The sequence below is a fragment of the Tachysurus vachellii genome, chromosome 2 (assembly GCF_030014155.1).
Source record: "Tachysurus vachellii isolate PV-2020 chromosome 2, HZAU_Pvac_v1, whole genome shotgun sequence".
NCBI lineage: Eukaryota > Metazoa > Chordata > Actinopteri > Siluriformes > Bagridae > Tachysurus > Tachysurus vachellii.
In genome coordinates, this window is record NC_083461.1 from 35,431,777 (window position 1) to 35,459,656 (window position 27,880).

Sequence of the window (27,880 nt, forward strand, 5' to 3'; positions counted from 1 at the left end):
GTGACATCTATACATTACATGCTGTACACGTGACATCTATACCTATATATTACATGCTGTACATATGTTTAAATATATACATTACATGCTGTACACGTGACATCTATACCTATATATTACATGCTGTACACGTGACATCTATACCTATATATTACATGGTGTACACGTGACATCTATACCTATATATTACATGGTGTACATATGTTTAAATATATACATTACATGCTGTACACGTGACATCTATACCTATACATTACATGCTGTACACGTGACATCTATACCTATACATTACATGCTGTACACGTGACATCTATACCTATATATTACATGCTGTACATATGTTTAAATATATACATTACATGCTGTACACGTGACATCTATACATTACATGCTGTACACGTGACATCTATACCTATATATTACATGCTGTACACGTGACATCTATACCTATATATTACATGCTGTACACGTTACATCTATACCTATATATTACATGCTGTTCTTATGTTTAAATATATACATTACATGCTGTACACGTGACATCTATATCTATATATTACATGCTGTACACGTGACATCTATACCTATATATTACATGCTGTACACGTGACATCTATACCTATATATTACATGCTGTACATATGTTTAAATATATACATTACATGCTGTACACGTGACTTCTATATCTATATATTACATGCTGTACACGTGACATCTATACCTATATATTACATGCTGTACACGTGACATCTATACCTATATATTACATGCTGTACATATGTTTAAATATATACATTACATGCTGTACACGTGACTTCTATATCTATACATTACATGCTGTACACGTGACTTCTATATCTATATATTACATGCTGTACACGTGACTTCTATATCTATATACTACATGCTGTACATATGTTTAAATATATACATTACATGCTGTACACGTGACTTCTATATCTATACATTACATGCTGTACACGTGACTTCTATATCTATATATTACATGCTGTACACGTGACTTCTATATCTATATACTACATGCTGTACATATTTATCTGCACTTCGATGCCAAACTGCATGTCGTTGCTGTGTCCCTGCACTATGCAATGACAAAGTTCTATCTCTCTACTATACTAAGTGTTGACGTGACCGGGTCACGTGACGCAGGATATATAGGCGATGAAACCGGAATATCTACTCGGTATTTAGATGCTACACTAGTGTCACTTTCATATTTAAATCACCGAGTAGTCGTGTGATCTGTGTCACAGCCAGCAGGTTCTAATCCAGCCTGTTTGTACTGTTGAAAAGTGTCTCGTGCGGTTCGGGGAGCTCCCTAAACTTCACCCCACACCGAGCTTCACCTACCTTTAAAATCGGCCTCGGAAAGCACTATGTAAATCACATCAGGGTCCAAGTGAGAAAACATATCGTGCATGCTCCTCACGATCTCATCCTTGTTGTGCAAACTCAATCCGGACATATTCGGTCCCGGGAGAGCGCGTGCCACCGCATCTGCTCCGTTTGGCCCCGGATTATAATCCCGCGGATTGTCTCCTGACTGGCCTGCTAGTGCGCTGTTTCTCTTCTTTTTAGGCATTTTGTATGAAAGAAAAATCCACTGTTTACAGATTCTGTATACGCACAGAGCAAGCGAGCATTAGCATTTGGCCCAAGCATTTGGCCCAAGTGACAAAAAGAAAAAAAAACAAGCCTTTAGAGAAAGGGAAAGTAACAGCGCGCCTAGCGGCCAGATTTGGAATAACATTTCTGGAATAAGATTTAAACGGATTTTACTCTTTGGTATTATACAACCCGGTATGATTAAACATTACGGGTATATTGTTTTTATATGCTGTTTCGTACGGTGTGTTGAAATCACTACATATTGTAGGGGCTGCTCGATTCCTGAAATGAATCGAAGATTCATGAGAGTCGATTCCACACACACAAAAAAAAACTTTTCTAATCTCGAATACAGCAACTAAGCCATATGTTAAATAAGTACAGAATACCTATACGTCTGTATTAGTTCTGTAAGAATTTGTTATAATAATGAAGGAAATTCCAACACTAGAACAAAGCGAGGAGCCGTTTACTCTCGTAAACAAATCGACTCTCGATTGGTTAGGACTGAAGAGTCGATTCATTCTAGAATCGACTCATTGTTTGAGGGGGCAAAATACTAGTTAAACCATGACTTTTCTTTTAAACACTTAAATTGAATTGAGCTATATATATATATATATATATATATATATATATATATATATATATATATATATATATATATATATATATATATTCTCTCTCTCTCATTCGTCTTGTTGTATCACAGAATAATTGCTGCACAATTATAGGGTATATAGGGTATATGCTGCACATCAGAATCTGATGTTAGGGTTATTGCCAAGTAATTGGCCACACAAGGAATTTCGTTCCAGCTGTTTGTGACTCTCAAAAAATACAGACATTAATAACACTATACTATACAAGATAATACAGACTATACAAGAAAATGTAGATGTGATACAATAGATACTACTGTATGAATATGAATACAGAATATATGACTGATCAGTTATGCACATAAAGTGTTTTGTAAGTGCAAATAACAATATTGTGCAATATTATGCTTTTTGTACAATATGCAGCAGCAGTAGTGTGTGTAACATCCACGGATGATGTGATGACTGACAGTTCTGATAATGCAGTACTTGTGCTATGAAGCAGGGAATATAATTATGGTGAGTTGTTAATCAGGGTGATTGTCTGGGGAAAGAAACTGTTCCTGTGTCTGGCAGTTTAGTTAGCAAAGTTCTGTAGCGCCTGCCAGAAGGGAGGAGCTGAAAGAGGTTGTGTCCAGGGTGCGAAGGGTCAGTGGTGATTTTTCCTGCCCGTTTCTGGTTCTTGTCTTTTCCTGCCCGTTTCTGGGTATATGCTGCACATATAGGGTATATATGGTATATGCTGCACATATAGGGTATACAGGGTATACAGGGCAAATGCTGCACATATAGGATATATAGGGTATATAGGATATATGCTGAACATATAGAGTATATAGGGGGTATATGCTGCACATATAGGGTATATAGGGTTTTACCCTCAATTGCTCAGTTGTATAAATTGAAACACATTGTAAGTCACTCTGGATAAGGGTGTCTGCTAAATGCCAGAAATGTAAATATATTTAATATTTAATGTAATTATAAACAGTAAAGATAATTGAAATCACTGTTATAATCTTCAAAGACAGGATGCTTCAAAACTACTTAAAATAATAATAATAATAATAATAATAATAATAATAATAACAACAACAACAACAACAATGTGTAGAACATAACTTTAGGATTCATCATTTGTCATGATGGTTTTGAAACTCCACAGCTCATAGACCGACCAGTCTGTGATGCTCTGGCAACTTCGGTTCTTTTGAGTCGAGTACTTTTTTTACAGTAATAATTATAAAAATAAAACAATTATATATTAACAAAATTATATTTAACAAAATGATAACAGTAAAACATTCTTTGTAAAAAGTAATTGCAATTCACTGTTAGAATCTTCACAAACAGAATGCTTAAAATAAACAAACAAACAAACAAACAAATAATAATAATAATAATAATAATAATAATAATAATAATAATGTCTACTTTAGAATTCATAATTTTTCATGCTAGTTTTGAAACTCAGCTCATATACCGACCAGTGTGTAATGCCTTTACACGGATATGGCAACCTCTTTTCTTTTGAGATGGGCCAGTAGTAATAACATAAATAATGTAATAATAAATATACATATAAAAAATTAAAAAAGTAATTGCAAATTACTTAATATTAATAAATTTAATAATTGTTCATGATGGTTTTGAATAGCTCATATACCTATTAACTTGTGTTGCTCTTCTTACACGGACCTGGCAACCTCGGTTCTTTTGAGTGATTTCTTCACAGAGATAATTATAAACATAAAAAATTATAAACAGTAAAAATATATTTTTTAAAGTAACTGAAAATTACTGTTACAATCTTCAGAAACAGAATGATTTAAAATAATAACAACAACAACAACAACAATAATAATAATAGTTTTTCTGATGACAATAATAATAAATATTATAGTATATATTATGTAATTATTATTATTATTATTATTATTATTATTATTATTATTATTATTATTATTATTCTGATAATAATAATAATTCTGTTTCTGATTCTGATAATAATAATTGTTTTTGATGGGTTTGAACACACAGCTCATATCCCCACTAGCTTGATGCCCTTCTTACACAAAATATTTTTTAAAAAGTAACCTGCAAATTACTGTTATAATCTTCACAAACAGAATGATTTAATAATAATAATAATAATAATAATAATAATAATAATAATAATAATAATAATAATAATAATAATAATTCATGGTGGGTTTAAACATCCACAGCTCATATCCCACTAGCTTGCTATGCTCTTTTTACACGGACCTGGCAACCTCGATTTTATTTATTTACGTATTAATGTATGTTTGTATTTATGTATTTATTTTACTTTCCTCACAGTGGTATAAAATAGTCAGAGCACTTGATCTTGTGCTGTTTTCCTCTCCCGCCCTCTCTGAGCTCGGTTCAGCCCGACGGGGGGCGCCGCCGCTCCACTTTTTCCTCCCTGAAAGAGCGTTGTGTGAAAAGAGAAGCCGCTTTTTTGTGTGTGTGGTGAAACTAAAAGCTCCCACAAGCCGAAACTGACCAATGAATTAAAAAGCAACTTATCCGTTAGGTAAATCCTCCGTGTTCGGGTGTGAACTCCGCTCCGCAGGGACTCCTGTTGTTTTAGGGGGTAGTTTGGGATGTTCGGATCTTCACCGTGTCGCCAAGTTGCTTCGTAAGAAACGGCACCTTTCTTTTTTTTTTTTTTTTTTTTACTTCTCAGCTTGAGGATGCCGCTCGAGTTGGACTTGTAACAACAAAACAAGTAAATAATTGCTCGTTTTCTGCTCCGTAAAGTTGAGGTCGTTGTTCGAGCCGTGGGTTTGAATCGTACCTGTGAATGGAGATTAATTTTTCTAGACTGGAATCGGAAGGTTTTTCGTGTTCGGCGCTTTGCGAACGTCAGTGTTGTGTGAAAACGAATCTAAATCGAGTCTGAGGCCTAACGCGCTAACCGCTAGGCCACGGTTCTCTGTACGAAGCTAAGCGGCTAACGTTAGCATGAACTTAAAGCTTTGCTGTGAATTTTGCTAGCTACGTTTTCTGACCGATTTGTTTACACGCTGTATCCTGAATTGTGTCTGGACTTTTAACCGAAAGTGGTCTTGAGTCTGTAAAAGGAATTAAACTAGTCTCAAAAAAGATTTGGTGCCTTAGCGTTGTGCTAGCTAGATAGCTAGCTTGCTAGCTCTCGGCTAGTTTCACTGCTAGCCCTTTAGCTTCACGGCTGTTTGGACTCGAGCCTGAATGTGTTCGGGTTTGTCGGTGTTTTATTCCTGTGGTTTACACTCAGTGCTTCGTTTGTGTGTTAATTATAACGTGTTTTTTTGTAAAAGTGCGGCTCGTTTGCTCGCTGAACTTTTGTTTTCCCACCCATAGAGGCCGCTAGAGGACCGTGTGGAACGTTAGCGTTAGCGTTACAGCGGCACGATGGAGTTCCCGCAGCACCAGAAGCCGCCGGGGGACGGAAAGATTATTTACCCGCTCGGAGTGAAGGAGATCACGGACAAAATCAGCAACGATGAAGTGGTCAAACGGTTAAAGGTAAGAAGTTTAGAGTGCACTAAAACTGAGTTGCCTATGGACAACAGCTGAAATGAGTAGATTTCTATTTATATATTACATATTAGTGGAATATCCAAAGTGATTGACGTGTGAGGATTAAAGTGAACACCTGGCAACTTATCCCTGGCACTAGTAAACTTTTAGACTTGTGTGTGTTTCTCTTTAGAAAACTAAAGCTAAATGGGTTAAATAAAAAAAAAACTCAACGTGTTTTAGAGAAGCCAGTAATAGGAATGTAAATGTTTTAATGTATAAGAAGACCAGGAGATGTTAAGGTGGAGTTCATTTGAGTTTAGTCCTAATTAACCTTGTTGATGCTGTGTTCAGCTTCTTGTGCACTGTGACTGATTTACTGATGGTTAGCTGATATACGATGCTGTAAAATGTACGTCTGATCTTCTGCTTTAAACAGCTCTCTAACAAGAAACTAGTACTGATTAAACTACAACATGGTTGAACGTTGAAATCTGATTGGTCAGTCTGTGTTTTAATACCTTGTTGTTTCCATGGTGATGGCTCTATCATATGGGCATATAATAATATAATCATGATTAATCTTTTTTTTTTTACCTTTTTATAGAAGGACGTGTGTCTCAGATGTACCGAAACGTTAAATCTAATTATACGCAGTTAAGACGTTAGAGACATAAATAGATTTTGAAACTGTTTCGTTTTTCTTTGCTTCATCGTTGAAAAGCGTTTTCAAAGCGTAAAACTGTTTATGCTGCATCCTATGAGGAGACACTTAGTTGGCGTATATAACCGTCAGAGATGGAGACGTTTGTTGTTTTCTTCCCGACACTTTGTGGTTTCTTTGCTAGTGTTTATCTGCAACATGTTCACTTTTTTAATATCAAGAGAAGTAACAAATATGATCCGTCTTCAGTTAGATCTCCATCAGCATCTGTTACTACGTTTAACAGAGAAACACCTTGATGCACGGTAAATTTCAAGGAATAGTTGTGTGTATATTTACCCATAAACCCATTTTTATACATAATTTATACACAAAAGTTCAATCTTTCGTAAAGAGCAGATCAGAGATGTGAGAAGCACCAGAGTTATGCTAGCAAACTGGCTAAATAAGCGTAAAGAAATGTATTTGGACCCAAATTGAGTTCGGTGATTACTTTGACATTTCTCCTTTAAAAAAATACATAAATCTGTTTTACCAAAATGTCTTTTTTTTTTTTTTTTTTTAAACATAACTTCAACAAATTTCATTATGCAAGTAGTGTATTTAAGGGGGCAAGGTGGCTTAGTGGTTAGCACGTTCGCCTCACACCTCCAGGGTCGGGGTTCGATTCCCGCCTCCACCTTGTGTGTGTGGAGTTTGCATGTTCTCCCCGTGCCTCGGGGGTTTCCTCCAGGTACTCCGGTTTCCTCCCCCAGTCCAAAGACATGCATGGTAGGTTGATTGGCATCTCTGGAAAATTGTCCCTAGTGTGTGATTGTGTGAGTGAATGAGAGTGTGTGTGCCCTGCGATGGGTTGGCACTCCGTCCAGCGTGTATCCTGCCTTGATGCCCAATGACGCCTGAGATAGGCACAGGCTCCCCGTGACCCGAGGTAGTTCGGATAAGCGGTAGAAGATGAATGAATGAATGAAAGTAGTGTATTTAACAGACACAGTAGTAAAGCCAGTCAGTCTACTTAAATCCTGATTAGCTAAATGTAATAAAGGTTTTGTTTTGTGGGAGTTAAATAGAAAGACTGACACATGGCTGGTTTTGGCCGTCACAAAGTCAGACGGTCCTTCACGGCCGTGTCATCAAAACAGAGGGACGCTTAGAACCAGGGCATCTTCCAGACAATTATATTAAGGTGGGCTGGTACAAATAATAGGTGGTGAATCAGTGGTATTGGCCCCAAAACCTAATCCAGTTCTCCCAGTAACAAATTCCACAGAGCCCTAACACAAGCACACACAAACTGAACTACATTAGGGAGGCTCTTGACATAATATGCCCCTTTTCCACCGAGGCAGTTTGAGTGCTGGTTCGGAGCCAGAGCCTAATTTAGAACCAGTTCTTTCTTTTTCGACAGCCAAAGCACCGGCTCTGAACCAGGAAAAGTGGTTCTTAAGTAGCACCAAAACATTGCTGGTCTAGACTTAAGAACTGTTTGTGTCAGGAGCTGTGGGCGGAGCTGTGGGCGGGGCTACTGTTAGCTCATTTGATAATGTACCTTAAGTATACCAGTGTTTAATATACTTTTACTTTACCACACATGATAGTAGGTAGCTACATGCTAAGGCTAACTTTTTTTCATGTTTTAATGATAAAATAATGTTATGTACTTTCCGTTATTCTCAATTGCAACTTCTGTTTATACAAATTACATGATGCTGCACGTACACGTTGGATTCGCCGCGTTTTGAATGCTAATGTAGGTTCACAAAGCCATTAACAGTAAAGCAACATCCGCCATTGTTGTTGTGTTTGTGTTTGCCGCTGCTGCGTTAACTTTGCTTGGAAAGATGAGACGTAAACTGTGACGTAACACTCGGCTCTGTGACGGCTCTCTAGCCCATGGAAAGGCAAACCGGTTCTTAGAAGGCTCGCCAGTGGAACCAGCACTAGCTCTGAACCAGCACCCGGTTCTTTCTGGTGGAAAGGAGGCAATAGAGGACCCCCACCAATAATCTGTGTTTTACACACAAGCATAAATGGTTTTCCCTGTCACTTCTGCATATGACTGTAGCTGTATGCATGCTTCTGTTAAACCCCCATCCATCCCCACCCTGGTCACGTGCCGCTCAAGTGAATACAAGATCTTTTTCGTCTGCGTATTTATGTCACGGGAAACGTTCTGCAGCACAGAGTACTGTAGCCTCGGTCGTGTGCGATAACTGTAATGATTAAATGAGTGCAATATAGAAAACAACGTTGGTAATTAGCTAATATTGGCTGTGATGGGTCGTTATTCAAATCGCTAAGCGTCTGAACTGGGGCTGAAATAGAGGAGAGATGGTTCTGCTTTGGGACACTTGCTGCCGACTGGCGAGGAGCAGAACTTGTGGAGGGTAAACTGGAATTATCTTTACTGTATCCTCTGACGTGTTAGCAACAGAGACACAGACAGCACTTCTGTTGCTTTAGAGGCTTGTAACAATACTCAAATGAAGGTAATAATATTAAACATGGGACAAATTGAGCATTCGTTTGCTGCTGCACAGCAATCACAAATTGAGAAACAAAAAAGTCTGTACAGAGCTAAAGCCTGTAAGCGTGTAGAACTGACAGTAGCATGAGGTGAGTGGTGAAAAACTATTCTGTGCTGCGGGAGCTTTATTTTGTCTGGGGCTGCTGCAGACAGACCATTGGCTGTAGACTGCTAACCCAATCAGAAACCTGGCCCAGCTTAGCACCCGGGGTAAAAATGATGCATTTGCCATATTGGAGATCCAGCAAATAAACTAACCACAGATATCTTGTTTAATAGCTGAACCGCTTGGCTTTGTGAGACATATCTCTAACCGAGCAATTTTTTTCCAGATCAAGTACATCGACAACAACACAATTAACATATTGTCGTTCCTCTTCTGGCGTTTACGACAGTATGTATTCTTGTAATGGACCAATTTATCAATTAATTTATCATTCTGAACAGTGACGTCATCCCCAAAATGTGATCATCTTCACACAGTCGCTTTTATGTTTCATTAGAACGGCAGCAGAAAAAAACACCATTCGGCTTTTGCCATCATCTCCTTACTCATACAGGTTTGAGGTTTGTGCAATTGGGTGATTTTTAATCGTTGCTGCAAATCACAAGATAATAATTACACATCGTTATCTTGAGATTTGCCGTCTGACGAATAAGGAACAACGCTCACGACGGCGTGAACTCCGGTACTGAAGTCTACAGTGCAGTCATTTACATTCATTCTATTTACATTTCCACGTTTCTTTTTTCTGTTATTTGCACATTGCATTTATTAGCAGTCTAAAGCCCAGCATGGAAGCACCAACAGAAGTAACCACAATAAATCAGTTGATTTAGGTTGTATTTTGCAGCCAGTATTTTGGAATACGCTACAGTACGGAAGTGTGCTCAGTGCGATATTTTTATGAAGCTGTTTTAAGCCTAGAATCGAATCGAAATGAATCCACTTAGACACGATCCCATCCTGAGACATGTAGAATATCGTAAATGCTATTAGTTGTTATGGAGAAGATTTTTCGATTTTTCTCTTTTCATGTGCAGGTATACTCATTTTACAATTACAGCATTTGTCCAGAGCGACGTACAAAAGTGCTGAAGTCTTTATCATTGGATACGTTAACTCTGGGTCACTAGGCTAGAGACTTAAGATACCATGAGTCTAAATCACTGTTCAAAGGTTTTTATTTGTTTTTTTTTGTTTGTTTTTTTAATACGCACATACAACAGGGAAGGAAAGTGCTAGTTGAAGCGTTTCATGAATAAGTAGGTCTTCAACCGTCAGTGACTCAGCTGTCCGGACCACCAGGGGAAGTGGTTCTGTGAGAGAGAGACAGGCAGTTGATTGTAGACGATGCGTTTAATAATTTTTCAAAGAAAAGAGTGAAGTGATACCGGTCTGTAGTTACTGATGTCTGATGGATACAGAGCAGGTTTCTTCATTATGGGAATAACCCTTGCTCTCTTGAAAGTAGTTGGTACCTGACCAGATGCTATGGATCTATTGATGATGGTGGGGATGAAGGTCGGAGGTTCTCGCGAGATGGTCTGGAGCATAGTGGAAGGGAGTGGATCTAATGGGCAGGTGGTAGGATTGCAAGACCGAATGAGTTGTAGAATCTCTTCTGCTGCTACGGTTGTGAAGTGTGACAACAAAGCAGTTGGGGCAGAAGTGAAGGTCCTGCAGATTTCCTCAATCTTCTCGTTGTAGAATGAAGCAAAGTCTTCTGCAGTCAGGGAGGATGAAGCAGGTGGAGTCAGGGGGTTGAGTAGAGAAGAGACGATGATGTGGAGCTTACGAGGGTCTTGTGCCGAAGCTTCAAGCTTTTCCTTGTAGAAGGAAGTTTTGGCAGAAATCACATCTGAGGAGAACTTGGTTTTCTTGGGTTTAGTGGACAGAGAAAGTCCATGGATGAGGAAAGAGAGGAGAGGAAAGTGTCAGTGGCTGAGTCCTAGGGTAGTGAGGAAAATGACTCAGGATCAGGAAGAGAAGAAATAGTGGCAGAAGCTACAGAAGAAGGGGAGGCAGAGTGGAGGTTGCAGCAGGTGAGAGAGTGGGTGAGAGGTAGTTTTAGGTAGTGATGCTGAAGGATACCAGGAGATGATCAGAGATGTGTAGTGGGGTAGCAGTCATGTCTGTAGCTGGTGATCGATGGGTGAAAAGCAGGTCCAGGACATTTCCTCTTTTGTGTGTGGGGACGTAGCTGTTGAGTATCAGGGCGAATGAGTCCAGAAGAGTCAGGAGGGAAGAAGATTGAAGCTTGTTCAGAGGGGAGGTTGAAATCGCCAAGAACAGTCATAGGGGTGCTATCGGAAAGGAAAGAACTGAGCATTTGTTTTATTTCTACCAGGAAGTCTCCTAGGGAGGAGAGGTAGCTTAAATGGCACGAAATTCAAAAGAGGAGATGGTTAAATGAGACAAGAGGACAGGTGTGAAACACCAACTCCTTGACAACAGTAAACCTGTACCATCACCCCTGCCTGTTTCTTGTAGTGTGTGAGAGAAAAAAACATAGGCGGAGGATAAAGCAGCGTGCAAGAAAATCAAAGGAGTGGTGGGAAGCTGAAGCCGAGATAAAAATCAGCTTTCCTTCCAGAGCGCCTACGACGGTAAAAGGGTGACTACAGAGATGGGTTTGAGGCACATATCTGCAGTCAACCAAGAGTGAGAATACATAAAAACAGTATTTCAGTCTTATCTTATGAAAATGTACACTTTTTTTAACCCTAGCAGCATTTTCCCTAACTGAAATTTTAATTATTACATAAAGAAAAGTTTGGTACCGAACAAGGATCCAAGTTCTCTATCGCAATGACTGATTTGTCACGTTACAACCACAATTGGATTTTATTGGGATTTTATGTGATAGATCAACACAAAATGGCACGAAATTGTGAATTGGAAGGAAAATGATGTTTTTTTTTGTTTTGTTTTGTTTTTTTTAAACAAATAAATATCTGAAAAGTGTGGAGTGCATTTGTGTTCAGCCCCTTTTACTCTGATACCCCTAGCTAAAATCCAGTGGAACCAATTGCCTTCAGAAGTCACCTGATTAGTAAATCGAGTCCACCAGTGTGTAATGTAATCTCAGTATAAATACAGCTGTTCTGTGAAGCCCCAAAGAACACACCAGACAGGTCAGGGATAAAGTTGTGGAGGAGTTTAAAGCAGGGTTAGGTTCTATAACTATATCCCAAACCACCGTGTGCGTTCTACCACATCCCAGAGGTGTTCTACTGAATTCAGATCCAGTGACGGAGTTCAGTGTGAGATGATCTTTGCTTTGTGACATGGTGCGTTATCACGCAGGAAGTAGCTGTTAGAAGTTGAGCAATTTGTGGTCATGAAGGGATGGTCATCAACAATACTCAAATGGGCTGTGGTAGGGGTGGGCGGAATGACCAAAAATCTGTTTCACGGAATAAGTTATTTTATTTCACGGTAGCGGTATATATCACGGAATAATAATTTTTCAGGTAAATCAACAAAAGGAACGTGCGTAATATTAAATACCACTTGAACACTTTAAAAAAAAATATTTAGCATTAGTAGTGAATGAGACTCTCAACTTTTAGATCAACCTCACCATAACAATAAATAGGCCTCATTTTTAGAGTTTAAAGAGAACAGACTTTTTATTAATATCAGAACAGATTATTAATACTTTCTCAAAGCAATGAAATAAATTAAACTTTCATTCATTCATTCATCTTCTACCGCTTATCCGAACTACCTCGGGTCACGAGGAGCCTGTTCCTATCTCAGGCGTCATAGGGCATCAAGGCAGGATACACCCTGGACGGAGTGCCAACCCATCGCAGGGCACACACACACACACTCTCATTCACTCACACACACACACACTACGGACAATATTCCAGAGATGCCAATCAACCTACCATGCATGTCTTTGGACCGGGGGAGGAAACTGGAGTACCCAGAGGAAACCCCCGAGGCACGGGGAGAACATGCAAACTCCACACACACAAGGCGGAGGCGGGAATCGACCCCCAACCCTGGAGGTGTGAGGCGAACGTGCTAACAACTAAGCCACCGTGCCCCCTTAAATTAAACTTCAGTAACAGAAAACAAATTTTGCAGAAAGTATAAAAATGTTTAGTGAAAAAATTTTTAGATGATAAAACAAGTTACTCGTGCTAGCATGGCTTACGGTTACATTCGTGTGACACAGTTTGCAAATCACATTTGTCTGCTCTTTGTCAGCCTTTGTAAACCCGAACCACGTCCATACCACTGATGTCACGCCTCGTTTCACAACAAGTTCCTCCTCCTGCTCGGGAATTGGTTTGTGGGATTTCTTTATCAGCATGCATGTCTTTTCTCCATGTTTTTCTTCTTATCTACGCTTATGTGCCGCTTCTCAATCGTTCTCAGATTCAGGCGTGCTACACGTGAGGTTAACCACGCCCACTAATTTAAATTTCACGGTATGCACATTTACGGTAGACATTTTATTCCGTGGAAACGGAATATACCGTCATACCGCCCAGCCCTAGGCTGTGGCATTCAAGCAATGTTGTTTGGGATTAATGGTCTCTAATGTGTGCCAAGAAAATGTTCTCCACAACCTCCGCCAGCCTGGACTGTTGACACAAGGCATGTTGGATAGACGGGTTCATGCTGTTGGACCCAAATCTGACATGTTCACTACTAAGTGTTTATCTGTGTTACTGTAGACATTACTGTAGTCTCATCATGAAGGTGATTCTGTCCACAATACCGTTGCTCACCGGATGTTTTTTCAATATTGCATCATTCCGGGTGAACACGACTGTTGTGAAGGAAATTCCCAGGAGATCAGCAGTTATAGAGATACTTAAACCAATCTGTCTGGTATCAACAATCATACCACAGTCACAATCTACCAAGATCACATTGTCCCCCTATTCTGATGGTAGATGGGGAACATTACCTCACACTGCCCGTATATGCAAGATGTAATTTATTGCGCTGCAGCCACACGATCGTCCGATTAGACGATTGTAGAGTCTGCAGTTATTTTGGAAATATGTGCACAAGCAGCATGGCATGACCGCTCAAAGCCAGCTTGATTATTGGGGGACAATTGGCATGGCAATTCACACTAATTTGTGACGAGGATTATTTGATCCTGACTTGTAACTTGTACTGATTCAACACTGTCCATTTGTGCTCTGATCACTGAGACTGATTTTGATACCTGAAGTCTGAGCCAGAGTGAAAATTCTGCTTCTCACATTTCATCTGTAGCACCGACTGCACTCTCCCCCACTGCCTCTTTCTCAATAACACACACTCTCTCTCTCTCTCTTTCGCACACACACACACACACACACACACACACACTCAGGAACAGCACTCCATGGTCCTAAAGATAGATGTGTTTGAACATGGAATATAAGGCTATACTCACCACCTGCTTTATTAGGAACAGTTTAGGCAATTTTTATTGGATGGATTTTACAAAGTTTTGGATATATTTTGTTTTGAGCTTCATTATCTTGAATTTCGGATCTAGTGGCACTGAACGCGGAACATGTGTGTATGATGTGCCACTATTGTACCCCCTGACTATCAGCTTTTGCTGTTAGTATTGTTGGATGTAGGTCACAGTGACCCTGAGGAAGGAAATATGAAGGCATAGCCAGACGTACCATGTAGACGCTACAGCGTTTTTGTTAATAATTGGCTGTTAACAAGGTCAGGAATGCGTGCAGACTTTAAGTTGGGACTGAGTAGTAATCTAACATGTTATTAGGCATAACGAAGTTCATTCTAATATTGAAACACAGCTATATAAAGTAAAACAATGTGGTCTGTGATGAAGTACAGTTTCTAAATGCCTATTGAATCATATACTGAAGGAGCTCTGATGAACACCACATCGTGGTGTTTTTTTATTTTATTCGTTTATTTATTTTTTTGTTGGAAACAAGGAACACTAGGATGCAACAGAGACTGTTTTGTTTCTGCTTTGAAGTCAGATAGCAGGCTATTAAAATTCATACAGGACTACAAAATTAGTGGAAAGGAAACACATTGAGAGATAAAGTTGACCTTAAAGCAGCAGGCAGCACTCGATGGCCACTGCGATGTGTGTAGTCTTTCTACAATTCCTGATACTCTCATCAAAAGTCCCAAGCCTACTCCACACCATTACGTACCATTACCATTACACCTCCACACCATTACATATGGTCATCTACCTGATCAGCCTGATGTGAATTCTGAGATGCTGAGATATTTTGCCTGAGTTACCATAGACTTCCTGTTGCCTCCAGCCAGGTCATCCTTTCTCTCACCAACAAAACTTTTCTCCTGGATAAAACGTCTGCTATTTAAACAAAAACTATTTAAAATTGCTTATCTAACATCCCCAATCATTCAGAGTAGTTGAGATTGTATTCTTCTCCATTCTAATGTTTGAGGTGAACATTAACTGAAGCACTGCTGCCATATGATTGGCTGATTGGGTGATTGCATAAATAAGGAACCGTGCAGGAACAAAAGCACATATATGAACATGGATTGATGCCAGTAGACGGGTTGAGAATGGTTTTAATATGTTGGCTTTACATTCCAAAAGCATTGTCTGTGTGCCTATATTCATCTCTCTCTCTCTCTCTCTCTCTCTCTCAGTTGGTGGTGAAAACGTACATGGATATGGATCAGGACTCTGAGGAGGAGAAGCAGCAATATCTGGCTCTTGCACTACACCTGGCCTCAGAATTCTTCCTGCGCAACCCCAATAAAGATGTTCGGCTGCTCGTGGCCTGCTGCCTTGCAGATATCTTCAGGATCTATGCCCCTGAAGCTCCATACACTTCTCACGATAAACTCAAGGTACACACTTTTACCAGTAAAATCCCAATATGTTTGCAATACACAGTCATGTGATATATTAATAATACACTATATTTCAATATGGGAAGAGCTACGATAGATCGTTGGCCTGATGTTCTTTGTGGTTTTTTAACCCACATGTTGATCTTTATGAAGCGATGGTGACCTTTTAGAATATGACGTTCAGCCATCTTTAACCGTTTCATGTTCGGATTTGTAGCTAGTTATTTTTTTTAAAGGTTAAATGATGACTCATTCATACCCAAACATAGTGTACACTTTACACAGCAAGTATACACTTTTGTTGATTGAAGCATGCCGTTATATTGCTCATATAGTCCTTTGTCTGTATGTAGGAAATCTTTTTGTTCATCACTCGTCAACTGAAAGGTTTGGAGGACACAAAGAGTCCCCAGTTCAACCGATATTTCTACCTTCTGGAGGTAAGGATTTCATCGAGCCAACCAGTCCATGCCTCTTATGTGATGATTTCAAATAAATGTCAGGTTTGTTCCATCAGAAAAAACGTCCCTGATGTTTTACGGATCGATTAATGTTTTGCAGAATCTGGCGTGGGTGAAGTCTTATAATATATGCTTTGAGCTGGAGGACTGTAACGAGATCTTTATTCAGCTCTTCAAAACGCTCTTCTCCGTCATCAAGTAGGTCCACTTTTGTCAATTTAATACGCATTCTTCTCAGTGGATGATAAATCGTACTCTTTATTATACTTACTGAGGGCTCCAGTGTCAAAGTGGGATTCAGAACCTCGTATTCTTAATGATGAATATAATTGTTTAAATAAGATCATTTTGCCCAAAACTATTACTGATGTGTCATGTATTTGCATTGGCAGTGCTCACTATAGTGGTTCTTTGGTGTGATGGTTAATGCGAGTTGGGCTAAAGGGGCTAAAGCCATCAGAAAAGTAGTAAAACAGCTACGCAACATTGGACGACTGTTCAAATTTTTAAAAAGGAACAAACGAAATTTAGTATTTAGTGCAAATCGAATCTGGTGTCTATGTAAAGGTTTTGCAGTGTGACCTGTTGGTGGTGAAGGAGCTCAGAATTTAATCTAGTCAGACAAGAGACTGAATCTGAGGTAAAGACGAATGTTTCAACAAGACCTCTCGTCTCAAGAAGCTCTTGACTTGAATCCCATTAAAAAATTTATGAAGGACTTTGAGCTGGCAACAGGAACAAAAAAATATATATTTTTGATTTGCCACTTGGCCTGATTATTGGAAGCTGATTGGCTCCTTCGGCCTGTGGTGCCGTGACGCTGAATTCGAAATAAGGTTTTCAGCTTTTTCATTTCCTAATGAACATTTTGCCCAAACACGGTCCTTATTGTTAATTCTCAAGAAAGAATATCACAACAATAAATGTGTATTTATTTATTTATGTGTGTATATGTATATCTATATCGTCGCTGTCGGGCGGAAACCTCGTATGTCCAAATTTTGTCAATTTCACATTTTTTCACATATCGATGCTATTGGTCAGTCCCCACGTGGGTCTGTTATTTTTACAAGTTATTAACCAATCTAAAGTCTTGAAAATAGCTTGAGCGCAAATCTCATAACTCCACTGGACACTTCAACTGTCCACCTCTTCCTCACTCCGTGGGAGAGCTTCGCGGCATATTTCTCCTCAAGAAGAGTCGCAACGAATCAACACGTCTTCTGAGGTAAATGTCTTCAAAACACTGGGCTCAAAGAAAAAAAAATCTTGACCCCCACTAGTTCTGGTGCTCGTCTGAGGACAGGAATTTAGCGCAAGACAATCCACTGCAACGCGGACTAAACCTTGTGCACTGAAGATAAGGTACGGCGTTTTTTTAATTTCCTGAAAAATAACGGTTTTGGAGATACGAGGATTCCGCCCGACAGCGACGATATATAAATATATATTTTAAATATTTGTTAAAACGCATTGAGAAGTGTCTGATGGTGCTGCTGCTGTGTTTTCTCCCCCACAGTAACAGCCATAACCAGAAGGTGCAGATGCACATGCTTGACCTGATGAGCTCCATCATAATGGAAGGTGATGGAGTCACCCAAGAGCTGCTGGACACCATCCTGATTAACCTCATCCCTGCACACAAGGTACAGATTTGCTCATAAACTACCGTCACAACAGTTTAGCTCGGCTAGAAACTCTGCTCACTCGGTCATGTTCTGAATCTGAATTGTCTCTTTGTTGGTGTAGAACCTGAATAAACAAGCATATGACTTGGCCAAGATGTTGCTAAAGCGGACTGTGCAGACCATTGAAACATGTATTGCCTCAGTAAGTGTGTTGTCTGTGTAGTTGTGTGTTTCATTGATTTCACGTTCTACCTCCTGGTGTGTTTCGATTAAGCTGCGCTCGTCGTATCTGTCAGTTCTTTAATCAGGTGTTGGTGATGGGTAAGTCCTCTGTGAGCGATCTCTCTGAGCACGTATTCGACCTCATACAAGAGCTGTTTGCCATCGACCCGCTGTTGCTCGTGTCCGTCATGCCACAACTCGAGTTTAAGTTGAAGGTGAGGGACGTGCACACATTTTAACGTTTAGAGTCTGTGCTTGTAATGATTCATATGGTTCTAGCCATAAATTGCCATTCCAGAGTGTGATGCATGGTTTTTATTGTGACTTTTTATTTTACAAGATATTTTGTTATGATTAGAGATTTCTTATGAATTTCATTCATGAGTTTGAACAAATGATTCACGATACGCATTTATATTTGCCTAGAGCAATGATGGAGAGGAGCGTTTAGCTGTGGTGAAGCTATTGGCTAAACTCTTCGGTGCAAAAGACTCAGAACTGGCCACCCAAAACCGCCCACTCTGGCAATGCTTTCTGGGAAGGTAAGCGCCGAACCCATCTGGACGATCCTTTACTTTTGGTTTCTTGCTCATCGTGCATCGATCGTTCGATTTCTCACTCAGGTTTAACGACATCCATGTGCCTGTGAGACTGGAGTGTGTGAAGTTTGCCAGCCACTGCCTCATGAACCATCCAGACTTGGCTAAGGACCTTACAGGTGTGTGTCTGTGCGTGTTCATGTGAAGGTTTTGTGTCTTAACTTTTTATTTCCCTACTTTCTCAAGATCAACGTTTTTTTTCTTCTTCTTTTCTTCCCATCGTCAGAGTACTTGAAGGTACGATCACATGACCCTGAAGAGGCAATCCGGCATGACGTCATCGTGACCATCATCAACGCTGGGAAGAAGGACCTGAACCTGGTTAACGACCAGCTGCTGGGATTTGTCCGAGAGAGGATGTTGGACAAGAGGGTCAGGCTTATTCCTGCATATCAGTTAGACTCTTATCAGTGTAGCGCTTGAGATCGTTTCTAAGTTGGAACGTGAATAACGTCTTGTTTTTGCACCGTCTGTTTTGTTCTATCGCGTCTATCCGAGATGATATTTTCAGTGCGATATCTCCGGAGCGAGTAGTCAAACGTTTCTAGTATTTCGGTGTCATTTTCATCATGACCGTTAGAGGCTATGATTTTCCACCAAATTTCTTTCGGAACCTGTGACAGCCGAGCAAATCACCATAAACGCATAAAACTCAGACTTCTAATACCTTCTGTTGTATGAGACGGAAGTGCAATTCAGGAGATTGAAATCGGGAATTGTTTTGATGTTCTGCGTACGTGACGAATGGCTGGTGCGTTTGCAGTGGCGTGTCCGTAAAGAGGCGATGATGGGTTTGGCGCAGCTGTATAAGAAGTACTGCCTGCACCACGAGGCTGGCAAAGAATCGGCTCAGAAAATCAGCTGGATTAAAGACAAACTGCTGCATATATACTACCAGAACAGCATTGATGACAAGTACGTTGCTAATGAATGCGCATTTTATTAAAGCTGCTTCCTTTTTAAAGGGTTCGGTTGTTTTAAACACATTAGAAATGAACCTATCTGCAATTAGCAACCTAACTAATCCATCGACTGTCATATTTGTGTGTTTGTGGAGGTTACTGGTGGAAAAGATCTTCGCACAGTTTATGGTTCCTCACAGTTTGGAGACCGAGGAGAAGATGAAGTGTTTATATTACCTCTATGCCTGTCTGGACACCAACGCCGTCAAGTGAGTCAGAAACAAGAGGCTCGAACCCATATTACTCCTGTCCTCTGACGTGAGGTGTTTAGCATTTAGCTTATTGACCACGGTTCTCTCGTGTGTATGATAGAGCCCTGAACGAGATGTGGAAGTGTCAGAACATGCTGAGAGGACTCGTGAGGGAACTTCTGGACCTACATAAGCTGCCCACGGTGTGAAAGAGTTACTTCCTTTTCTCTTTCAGTTTGGATTAGGACTTTAAATTCTTGTGCGTGTTAGTGACACTATGTGAATTACAAACATCTCTGTCTCTTGTCTCTACAGTCCGAAGCCAACACGTCAGCCATGTTTGGAAAGCTCATGACCATTGCTAGTAAGTAAGCAGACATGAACACACCACCAACAAGATGGGATATTTAAAGCAGTCCATACGATTTTCGGGTATCATCTCGAACGAGGAACGTCTACCATTATTACAAGCTGCATACTCGTTAGATCTAATCCAAGCTTTCTGAGATTGGCTTATTATGGTTATCTCTCTCCCTGATCCCCTTTTTCTTTCTCTCTCAGAGAATCTACCTGACCCGGGGAAAGCTCAGGACTTCATGAAGAAATTTAATCAGGTTTTGGGTGAAGATGAGAAGCTGCGCCTGCAGCTGGAGCAGCTCATCAGCCCAACCTGCTCCTGCAAACAAGCCGAGCAATGTGTGGTGAGTACGACGGCGACCCCGGCAACCGACATGACCAACTTATACGACCTAGAGAAAACTGCTGAACCCAATTGTTTTTATTTCGTTCAGTCTCCCCAGATACATCAGAGTCCAAGGATTATTTACTCTGTTAATCTTCTAGAAATGTTTAATACAAATTCTAATGCAGTTGAAAGATGAATAAAACCGTGTCTGTGTCTGTGTCTGTCTGTCTGTGTCTGTGTGTGTGTGTCTGTGTGTGTGTGTGTGTGTGTCTGTGTGTCTGTGTGTGTGTGTGTGTGTCTGTGTGTCTGTGTGTGTCTGTGTGTGTCTGTCTGTGTGTGTCTGTGTGTGTGTGTCTGTGTGTGTGTCTGTGTGTGTGTGTCTGTGTGTGTGTGTCTGTGTGTGTGTGTCTGTGTGTGTGTGTCTGTGTGTGTGTGTGTGTGTGTGTGTGTGTGTCTGTGTGTGTGTCTGTGTGTGTGTCTGTGTGTGTGTCTGTGTGTGTGTCTGTGTGTGTGTCTGTGTGTGTGTCTGTGTGTGTGTCTGTGTGTGTGTCTGTGTGTGTGTGTCTGTGTGTGTGTGTCTGTGTGTGTGTGTGTCTGTGTGTGTGTCTGTGTGTGTGTCTGTGTGTGTGTCTGTGTGTGTGTCTGTGTGTGTGTGTCTGTGTGTGTGTGTCTGTGTGTGTGTCTGTGTGTCTGTGTCTGTGTGTCTGTGTGTGTGTGTCTGTGTGTGTGTGTCTGTGTGTCTGTGTGTGTGTCTGTGTGTGTCTGTGTGTGTGTGTGTGTGTCTGTGTGTGTGTGTGTGTGTCTGTGTGTGTGTGTCTGTGTGTGTGTGTCTGTGTGTGTGTGTCTGTGTGTGTGTGTCTGTGTGTGTGTGTGTCTGTGTGTGTCTGTGTCTGTGTGTGTGTGTGTCTGTGTGTGTGTGTGTCTGTGTGTGTGTGTGTCTGTGTGTGTGTGTGTCTGTGTGTGTGTGTGTCTGTGTGTGTGTGTGTCTGTGTGTGTGTGTGTCTGTTGTGTGTGTCTGTCTGTGTGTGTGTCTGTGTGTGTGTGTGTCTGTGTGTGTTACAGAGAGAGATAACACGCAAGCTGACCTACCCCAAGCAACCTACAAACCCCTTCCTGGAGATGGTCAAGTTTCTGCTGGAGAGAATCGCACCAGTTCACATCGACTCCGAAGCCATCAGGTACACCTGCAGTTTTAGTTTCTGTGAAATTGTAGGCAGTGTTTATAATATTTATAATTATTATATAATTTATAATATTTATGATTTGTTGCTATATGTTTATCATTTGTGGTCAGTTCACCCCACATCCTAGCAGTGTGCTTACTTATGCTCATGTTAATGTTTGGCATTAGGGTGCGTGCATGGTGAGCTAACAGTTGGAAGAAAATAAGCAGACATTGTGAAAGTTGCACCTTGCAGATAAGCATCTCGCTTCAAGTGCTGCTTTGTAACACCCCACTTCTGAACTCTTAGCTCAGAGTAGTCAGAGTTTGTCCCTGCACACAATCTAACTATTGGCCTCAACGAGCTTTCAAGTTTGTTGAGTCATTTTGGGAACGGATTAACTTCAGACCGTACAGTGCGATTTCTCTCCACACTGAATACGAGAGGTCTAACAGACTAAACTTTTTTTTGTGTGTGTGGGGTTGTGTGGGCTGTGAGACCTCTACTGGTGACATGCTCTAACTACAAGTATTAGAACCACCATCTGGGTTTTGCATAAACGCTCGTTGTTTTATGCGTCTAGTTCCCTGGTAAAGCTTTTAAATAAGTCCATCGAGGGCACTGCTGACGATGAAGATGAGGGCGTTACTCCTGACACCGCCATCCGTGCTGGACTGGAACTACTCAAGGTGAGCAGACACGGCCATGCAACCAGAAATCTAGTGTCGTTAGCAGATTTACAGTAAAAGACTGAGCGTAGTTAAAATGCTTTAAAGCTTCTTCTATTAAGCTTTTTTTTTTTTTGTTTTAAACAGATTTCACAAAACGCTTGTTCGTGTTTAACAGCATTCTGTATATCCTTGTCCCATAACTTGTCTCTCACTCTCAGGTTTTGTCTTTCACCCACCCCACGTCATTCCACTCCGCCGAGACGTACGAGTCTCTTCTGCAGTGTCTCAAAATGGAGGACGATAAGGTGGCCGAGGCGGCGATTCAAATCTTCCGAAACACAGGCCAGAAGATTGAGAGCGAGCTGCCACAGATCAGATCGTACGGACACAGTTTACATTCATACACTTATGCGTTTGTAGACACAACTGCTTTTACGTGACGAACCAAGACTCTCGTCGTTGTCACTGCTCTGGTATCGAGTTACTAAGATTCACTCTCTCTCTCTCGTCTATCTTTAGGACTCTTATTCCCATCCTTCACCAGAAAGCCAAGAGAGGAACCCCACACCAAGCCAAACAGGCAGTGAACTGCATCCATGCAATTTTCCACAACAAAGAGGTCCAGCTGGCTCAGATATTCGAGGTAGGTCCGAAATAATCGCCCTTGCGTCCGTAGCTCTAGTATTGAGGGTTTTTCGCCGTATCAATGTTAACACCTCTCTTTGTTTTCCCCTCCCTGTTAAACCACGTCTGTGTAGCCATTGTCTCGCAGTCTGAACGCTGATGTCCCAGAGCAGCTGATCACTCCTCTGGTCTCTTTGGGTCATATCTCCATGCTGGCTCCGGATCAGTTTGCCTCACCCATGAAGTCCATTGTTGCCAACTTCATTGTAAAAGATCTGCTGATGAACGACAGAGTGAGTTTCAGTTCTCTCGTTCCTAAACCACCCTTTATTCCTCGTTTCTACACAACGCTTAATTTTTTGTTCTTCCTTCACTTTCTTTTAGTCCGTAGGCAGTAAGAACGGTAGACTGTGGACTACTGACGACGAAGTTTCCCCTGAAGTGTTGGCAAAGGTGCGTTCAGCATTTTAGGACGCAGGTCATTAGAGCCCTACGTTTGTACTGCTTGTTTTGTCTAATGCCAGCCGTGTGCTCCAGGTTCAAGCCATTAAGCTGCTGGTACGATGGTTGTTAGGGATGAAGAATAACCAGTCTAAATCAGCGAACTCCACACTCAGACTGCTCTCCGCCATGCTGGTCAGCGAGGGAGATCTAACCGAGCAGAAAAAGATCTGGTAGGCACAGTTCAGGGGTCACTGCTACATCTCATGGCGTACTCTCTCCTGTCAGTCCGGGTGACACGAGGCAGTCACGGGCGTCTGTGAGCTCGTGGTGCTTTGCTTTGAGCGTGTTGGCATGCTGCCGTTGGGTGGGAATTTGCAGGGAAAATGGGGTAAGAAATTGCTTTGAGGATTTTGCTTTAAAATTTCTCCCTCTCTCTTTATTCAGCAAGTCAGATATGTCTCGGCTAAGACTGGCAGCAGGCAGCGCCATATTAAAACTGGCCCAGGAGCCCTGCTACCATGACATCATCACACCAGAACAGTTCCAGCTCTGTGGACTTGTCATTAATGTAAGTTTTACACACACACACACATAGATATATATATATATATATATATATATATATATATATATATATATATATATATATATATATATATATATATATATATATATCACACACACACACACACACACACACAACTAAATCTCTTTTTCTCTCAGGACGAGTGTTACCAAGTCCGTCAAATATTTGCTCAGAAGCTACACATGGCACTGGTGAAGTTGCTGTTGCCCCTGGAGTATATGGCCGTGTTTGCTCTGTGCGCTAAAGACCCAGTCAAAGAGAGACGTGCCCATGCCAGACAGTGCCTGCTGAAAAACATCAGCGTCCGCAGGGAATACATCAAACAAAATCCCATGGCGCAGGGTAAGGAGTTTATCTATACACCCTCATGTATAAAGGATGGTGAATGGGTCTGAACAGGGCCACTGTTTAACAATATAACACGTATGAACTAATAATCTCTTGCCGTTACAGAGAAGCTTCTGTCCCTTTTGCCAGAGTATGTGGTGCCGTACATGATCCACTTACTGGCACACGATCCAGATTTCACCAAACCGCAGGACTTCGAACAGCTCCGAGACATCAAAGAGTGAGCGTTCCTTAGTTCATAGAGACTTGCTAAGTTGAGTTGATGAATATTTTCTAACTTGCCTTTTTCTTTCTGACTCTCTTTGATTTCATCATGACCAGGTGTTTGTGGTTCATGTTGGAGGTGCTGATGACGAAGAACGAGAATAACAGTCATTCGTTCCTAAGGAAGATGGTGGAGAACATCAAGCAGACAAAAGACGCTCAAGCACCCGACGATCCGAAGGCTAACGAGGTCTCGCCGTCTTTAACGCACTTAAATGGCCGTACGTTGAAACGTTTTTCAGTTCTCGTTTAAAATCGCTTCCGTTTTGTTTCTCTCGTCGTCCACAGAAACTGTACATCGTTTGTGACGTGGCACTATTCGTCATCACAAATAAAAGTACTTCATGTCACTTGGACTCACCCAAAGACCCTGTGCTGCCCATCAAGTTCTTCACTCCACCTGATAAGGTATCATTTACACTCAGTGTGTTCTACACCTGCACATATACACAGACATCTGATCAGCCAATCACGTGGCAGCAAAGCAATGCGGAGAAATCATGTCGAGACATCAGATTGAAGGAAACGTGTCATCTCTGTGACTTGGGTGTTGGTACGATAAGGGCCGGTTTGAGTATTTCAGAACCTACTGGGCTGTGAACACAGCAGCTGCTAAGGTTTACACAGAATGGTGCAAAAAAACATCCGAAACGAGGTGAGAACGATAGACAGGATGTCTCTAGTAACTCTTTACAACCGTGGTGAGTAGAAGTGCATCTCAGAGCAGCTCTGACCGTGTCTCAGACTTCACCTGCCCTCGTCTGTCTCCAGGAAAGAGTTTAGCTAGCGGCTAAGATCTGATAAACGACCACAATCGGAGTAAGGCACAATAACGTGTTTTTTTTGTTTTTGCTTCTTCCTGTAGGACGTCATCAATGATAAGGACTATCTCTCTGCTGAGGCCAGAAATGTCCTGCTGACTGGAAAGATTCAGGTGAGCTTCGAAGGACATGTGCAGTTTTCTCGATGTGAAGCTGAACACACGTGACGTTTGAACTGAACTAAATACATTTCCTTTCGTCATGAGCAGTTTCTAATCTCAAGCTGCCAGTGTTCTATAAATGACACGAGCAAACCAGAATCCACGTTGGCTTGCTGCTGTTTATGGGTTTTTACTAGCGAATGCACTGATTTGTCGTCTACAGCAACAGCCAAAGCAGACAGGAGTGTTGGGAGCAGTGAACAAGCCTTTAGTGGTCACAACAGTACGCAGACCTTATACTAAAACCACCGTCTCCAACACAGGAAGCAACGCTAGCACCAACTCCCAGCCAGTTTCTCCAGCAACTCCTAGGAACAAGTACGGGCCGGATTCATTTAGAACCATGTTGAATACGTATTAACATATTTGAATTGCTAGACGTTTTGAGCTGATTTTGTACTTATTTTTTCCCTCCTCCTGTTTAAGGGACGTCGGTTCTCATGCGTCAGAAGCAGGAGCGAGAGAGAACGAAGAGAATCCACAGATCGTCAAATCAGACGGTGGAAAGAAGGTGAACGTAATATTTGGAATGTTTTTTTTTTCCATTCCTGAAATAGGCCAACAATGTGAATGATGTGCAAAGGAAGTTAAGATCCCCTTCCCTCAGACCCCCTGATTTAATGTACTTAAATTACTGATAAAAGGACAGACACGAGACATTCTCAGGGTTTTTATTGAGGGAGTGGATTGTATATTGAGTGAGAACTATGTTCTGTGAGGCTCCCAGAGTTCACACCAGCCACAGAATAACGCCACATTCTCTTATTGGTTTATTATTAGGTTTAAATTACATAGCGGCTGAAACACAAGTGCTTGCTGGCCGTGAAATATGAGCTTCAGTTATAGCAGATCAACAGCAGCTGACAGGAGACAATGCTGTGCTCCTCAGCGTATGCTTAATGAACTGCAGTAAACTTTAACACCCTGGGACTCATTCAGGAACTTTTTTTTTCCTCTCTCGTACTCTCAGGATGAAGCAACAACACCGGCTCAGGCGAGCGGGAGGAAGCGAAGTGCTCCAGCGACTGACGGAACCGAGAACAGCATGGCCTCGAACCCTGTTGCGGCATCGCAGCCTCCTCCGAACAAACCTCGCCGAGGCAGACCCCCGAAAAACCCAGCGGCGGCAGCCAATAAAGAGAAAGACGTCACAACTACACCTGGGAGCGGAGCTGGGCGGGGCAGAAAGAGGGCGACACCCTCCCAGGATCCCACGTCAACAGCCTCAGCCGAACCAACTAGCGGCAAGATACCAAAACAACAGAAAGAAACCGATTCCAAGCGGGCAGGACAACAGAGGCAGATTGACCTGCAAAGGTAAATAAATCAGCTTCATAACCCTTTTGTTTATATTTCAGTCCAGTTTCAGGCTTACGTATTCGATAAGGTTTAGTTTTACTCGTCATTCAATTGAAATATCAAACCAGTCCTCTAAAGATGTTTAATGTGGCCGCAGGCTCCTTGTCCCAAAAGCAGCGAGGCTAGCTAAAGCAGATGAAAGTGTGTTCAGCCACAAAGCCCAGCATCAGCCAGCGTACGGAAGTGAAGGAGAAACGGAGAGAGATCTGGAATCGAGCCCAGACAGCTTTCCTTCTCTCACTCAGTTAGTAGAGGATCAGGGAAAACCTTCCAGCTCCGAACACCCAAGAATCAGACCAGGAGAAAGTGTCCACGGAGCAGGACGGCTGGCAGTGGGTTATAAGGTGTAGCAACAAAAGGATAGTCAGACACCCAGAGAATAGCAGTCAGTAATGGAGTTGAAAGGCGTTGTTTATGGGAGGATGCTCACGTCTCTCTCTCTCTCTCTCTCTCGTAGGTAAAGCGACGGTCTACAAAACTCCAGCTGTATAGTCTTGCTGTCCAACAGATGCCCCGTTACACACTCAAATGCTCTTTTGATTCCGACGTGAACTCTACACACACAATTCTACACACACATACTTGAAAACAGCTGTGCGAGCGCACACACACACACACACACCACACACACACAAACGAACCCTTCTCCAACCCTCAACTTTAGACCAACGACGATGGATGAAGATGTTTCAGTTCTGTCGAGCGTTACGATACGTTGCCACGACACCGTGTTCTCTTACCATGTTCCATTTCTTCTCCAACGCTGTCTGGAGCCGTTTTTAAAGATCACCATTTGGAAGTAAAAAGACCGTTTTAATCTAATATCCCATTGCTTATTAAATGCCTGGAAAGATTCGTTGTTTCCTGTGCATTCTCTCCTCTGCTCTGCCAGAC

General features: G+C 41.5%; 2 protein-coding genes across 7 annotated transcripts in view; one reads left to right on the forward strand and one right to left on the reverse strand.

Annotated features, from left to right (window-relative positions):
- n4bp2 (NEDD4 binding protein 2) overlaps positions 1 to 1,719 on the reverse strand; it is a 22,218-nt gene extending 20,499 nt beyond the window's left edge. Inside the window, exon 1 of one of the 3 annotated variants that reach the window (XM_060864466.1) lies at positions 1,372 to 1,719. In XM_060864466.1, coding sequence (XP_060720449.1) covers positions 1,372 to 1,603 — 232 coding nt within the window. In that variant the 5' untranslated portion in view covers positions 1,604 to 1,719. The remainder of the gene's footprint in view (positions 1 to 1,371) is intronic. The other 2 variants (XM_060864467.1, XM_060864465.1) reach the window with 2 other exon arrangements.
- A 2,890-nt stretch (positions 1,720 to 4,609) lies between these two features.
- On the forward strand, positions 4,610 to 27,840 carry pds5a (PDS5 cohesin associated factor A). 4 transcript variants are annotated; one of them, XM_060864471.1, is made up of 34 exons: positions 4,610 to 4,986; positions 5,601 to 5,765; positions 15,591 to 15,794; positions 16,151 to 16,237; positions 16,359 to 16,456; positions 17,778 to 17,904; positions 18,008 to 18,088; positions 18,183 to 18,323; positions 18,535 to 18,650; positions 18,732 to 18,826; positions 18,934 to 19,079; positions 19,471 to 19,622; positions 19,765 to 19,878; positions 19,982 to 20,063; positions 20,176 to 20,224; positions 20,422 to 20,561; positions 21,608 to 21,723; positions 22,292 to 22,397; positions 22,598 to 22,758; positions 22,899 to 23,022; positions 23,138 to 23,296; positions 23,388 to 23,456; positions 23,541 to 23,677; positions 23,892 to 24,015; positions 24,171 to 24,375; positions 24,487 to 24,601; positions 24,703 to 24,835; positions 24,934 to 25,053; positions 25,511 to 25,579; positions 25,791 to 25,945; positions 26,054 to 26,138; positions 26,598 to 26,944; positions 27,084 to 27,318; positions 27,444 to 27,840. In XM_060864471.1, exons 2-34 carry the CDS (start codon positions 5,652 to 5,654, stop codon positions 27,570 to 27,572), a joined length of 4,335 nt encoding a protein of 1,444 aa, XP_060720454.1. In that variant the 5' UTR covers positions 4,610 to 4,986; positions 5,601 to 5,651; the 3' UTR covers positions 27,573 to 27,840. The 4 variants fall into 4 exon arrangements, with proteins under 4 accessions (XP_060720454.1, XP_060720451.1, XP_060720453.1 ...); XM_060864468.1 differs by lacking the exon at positions 27,084 to 27,318 and having other exon boundaries at positions 4,612 to 4,986; XM_060864470.1 differs by lacking the exon at positions 27,084 to 27,318 and having other exon boundaries at positions 4,612 to 4,896.
- The last annotated feature ends 40 nt before the right edge of the window (positions 27,841 to 27,880 follow it).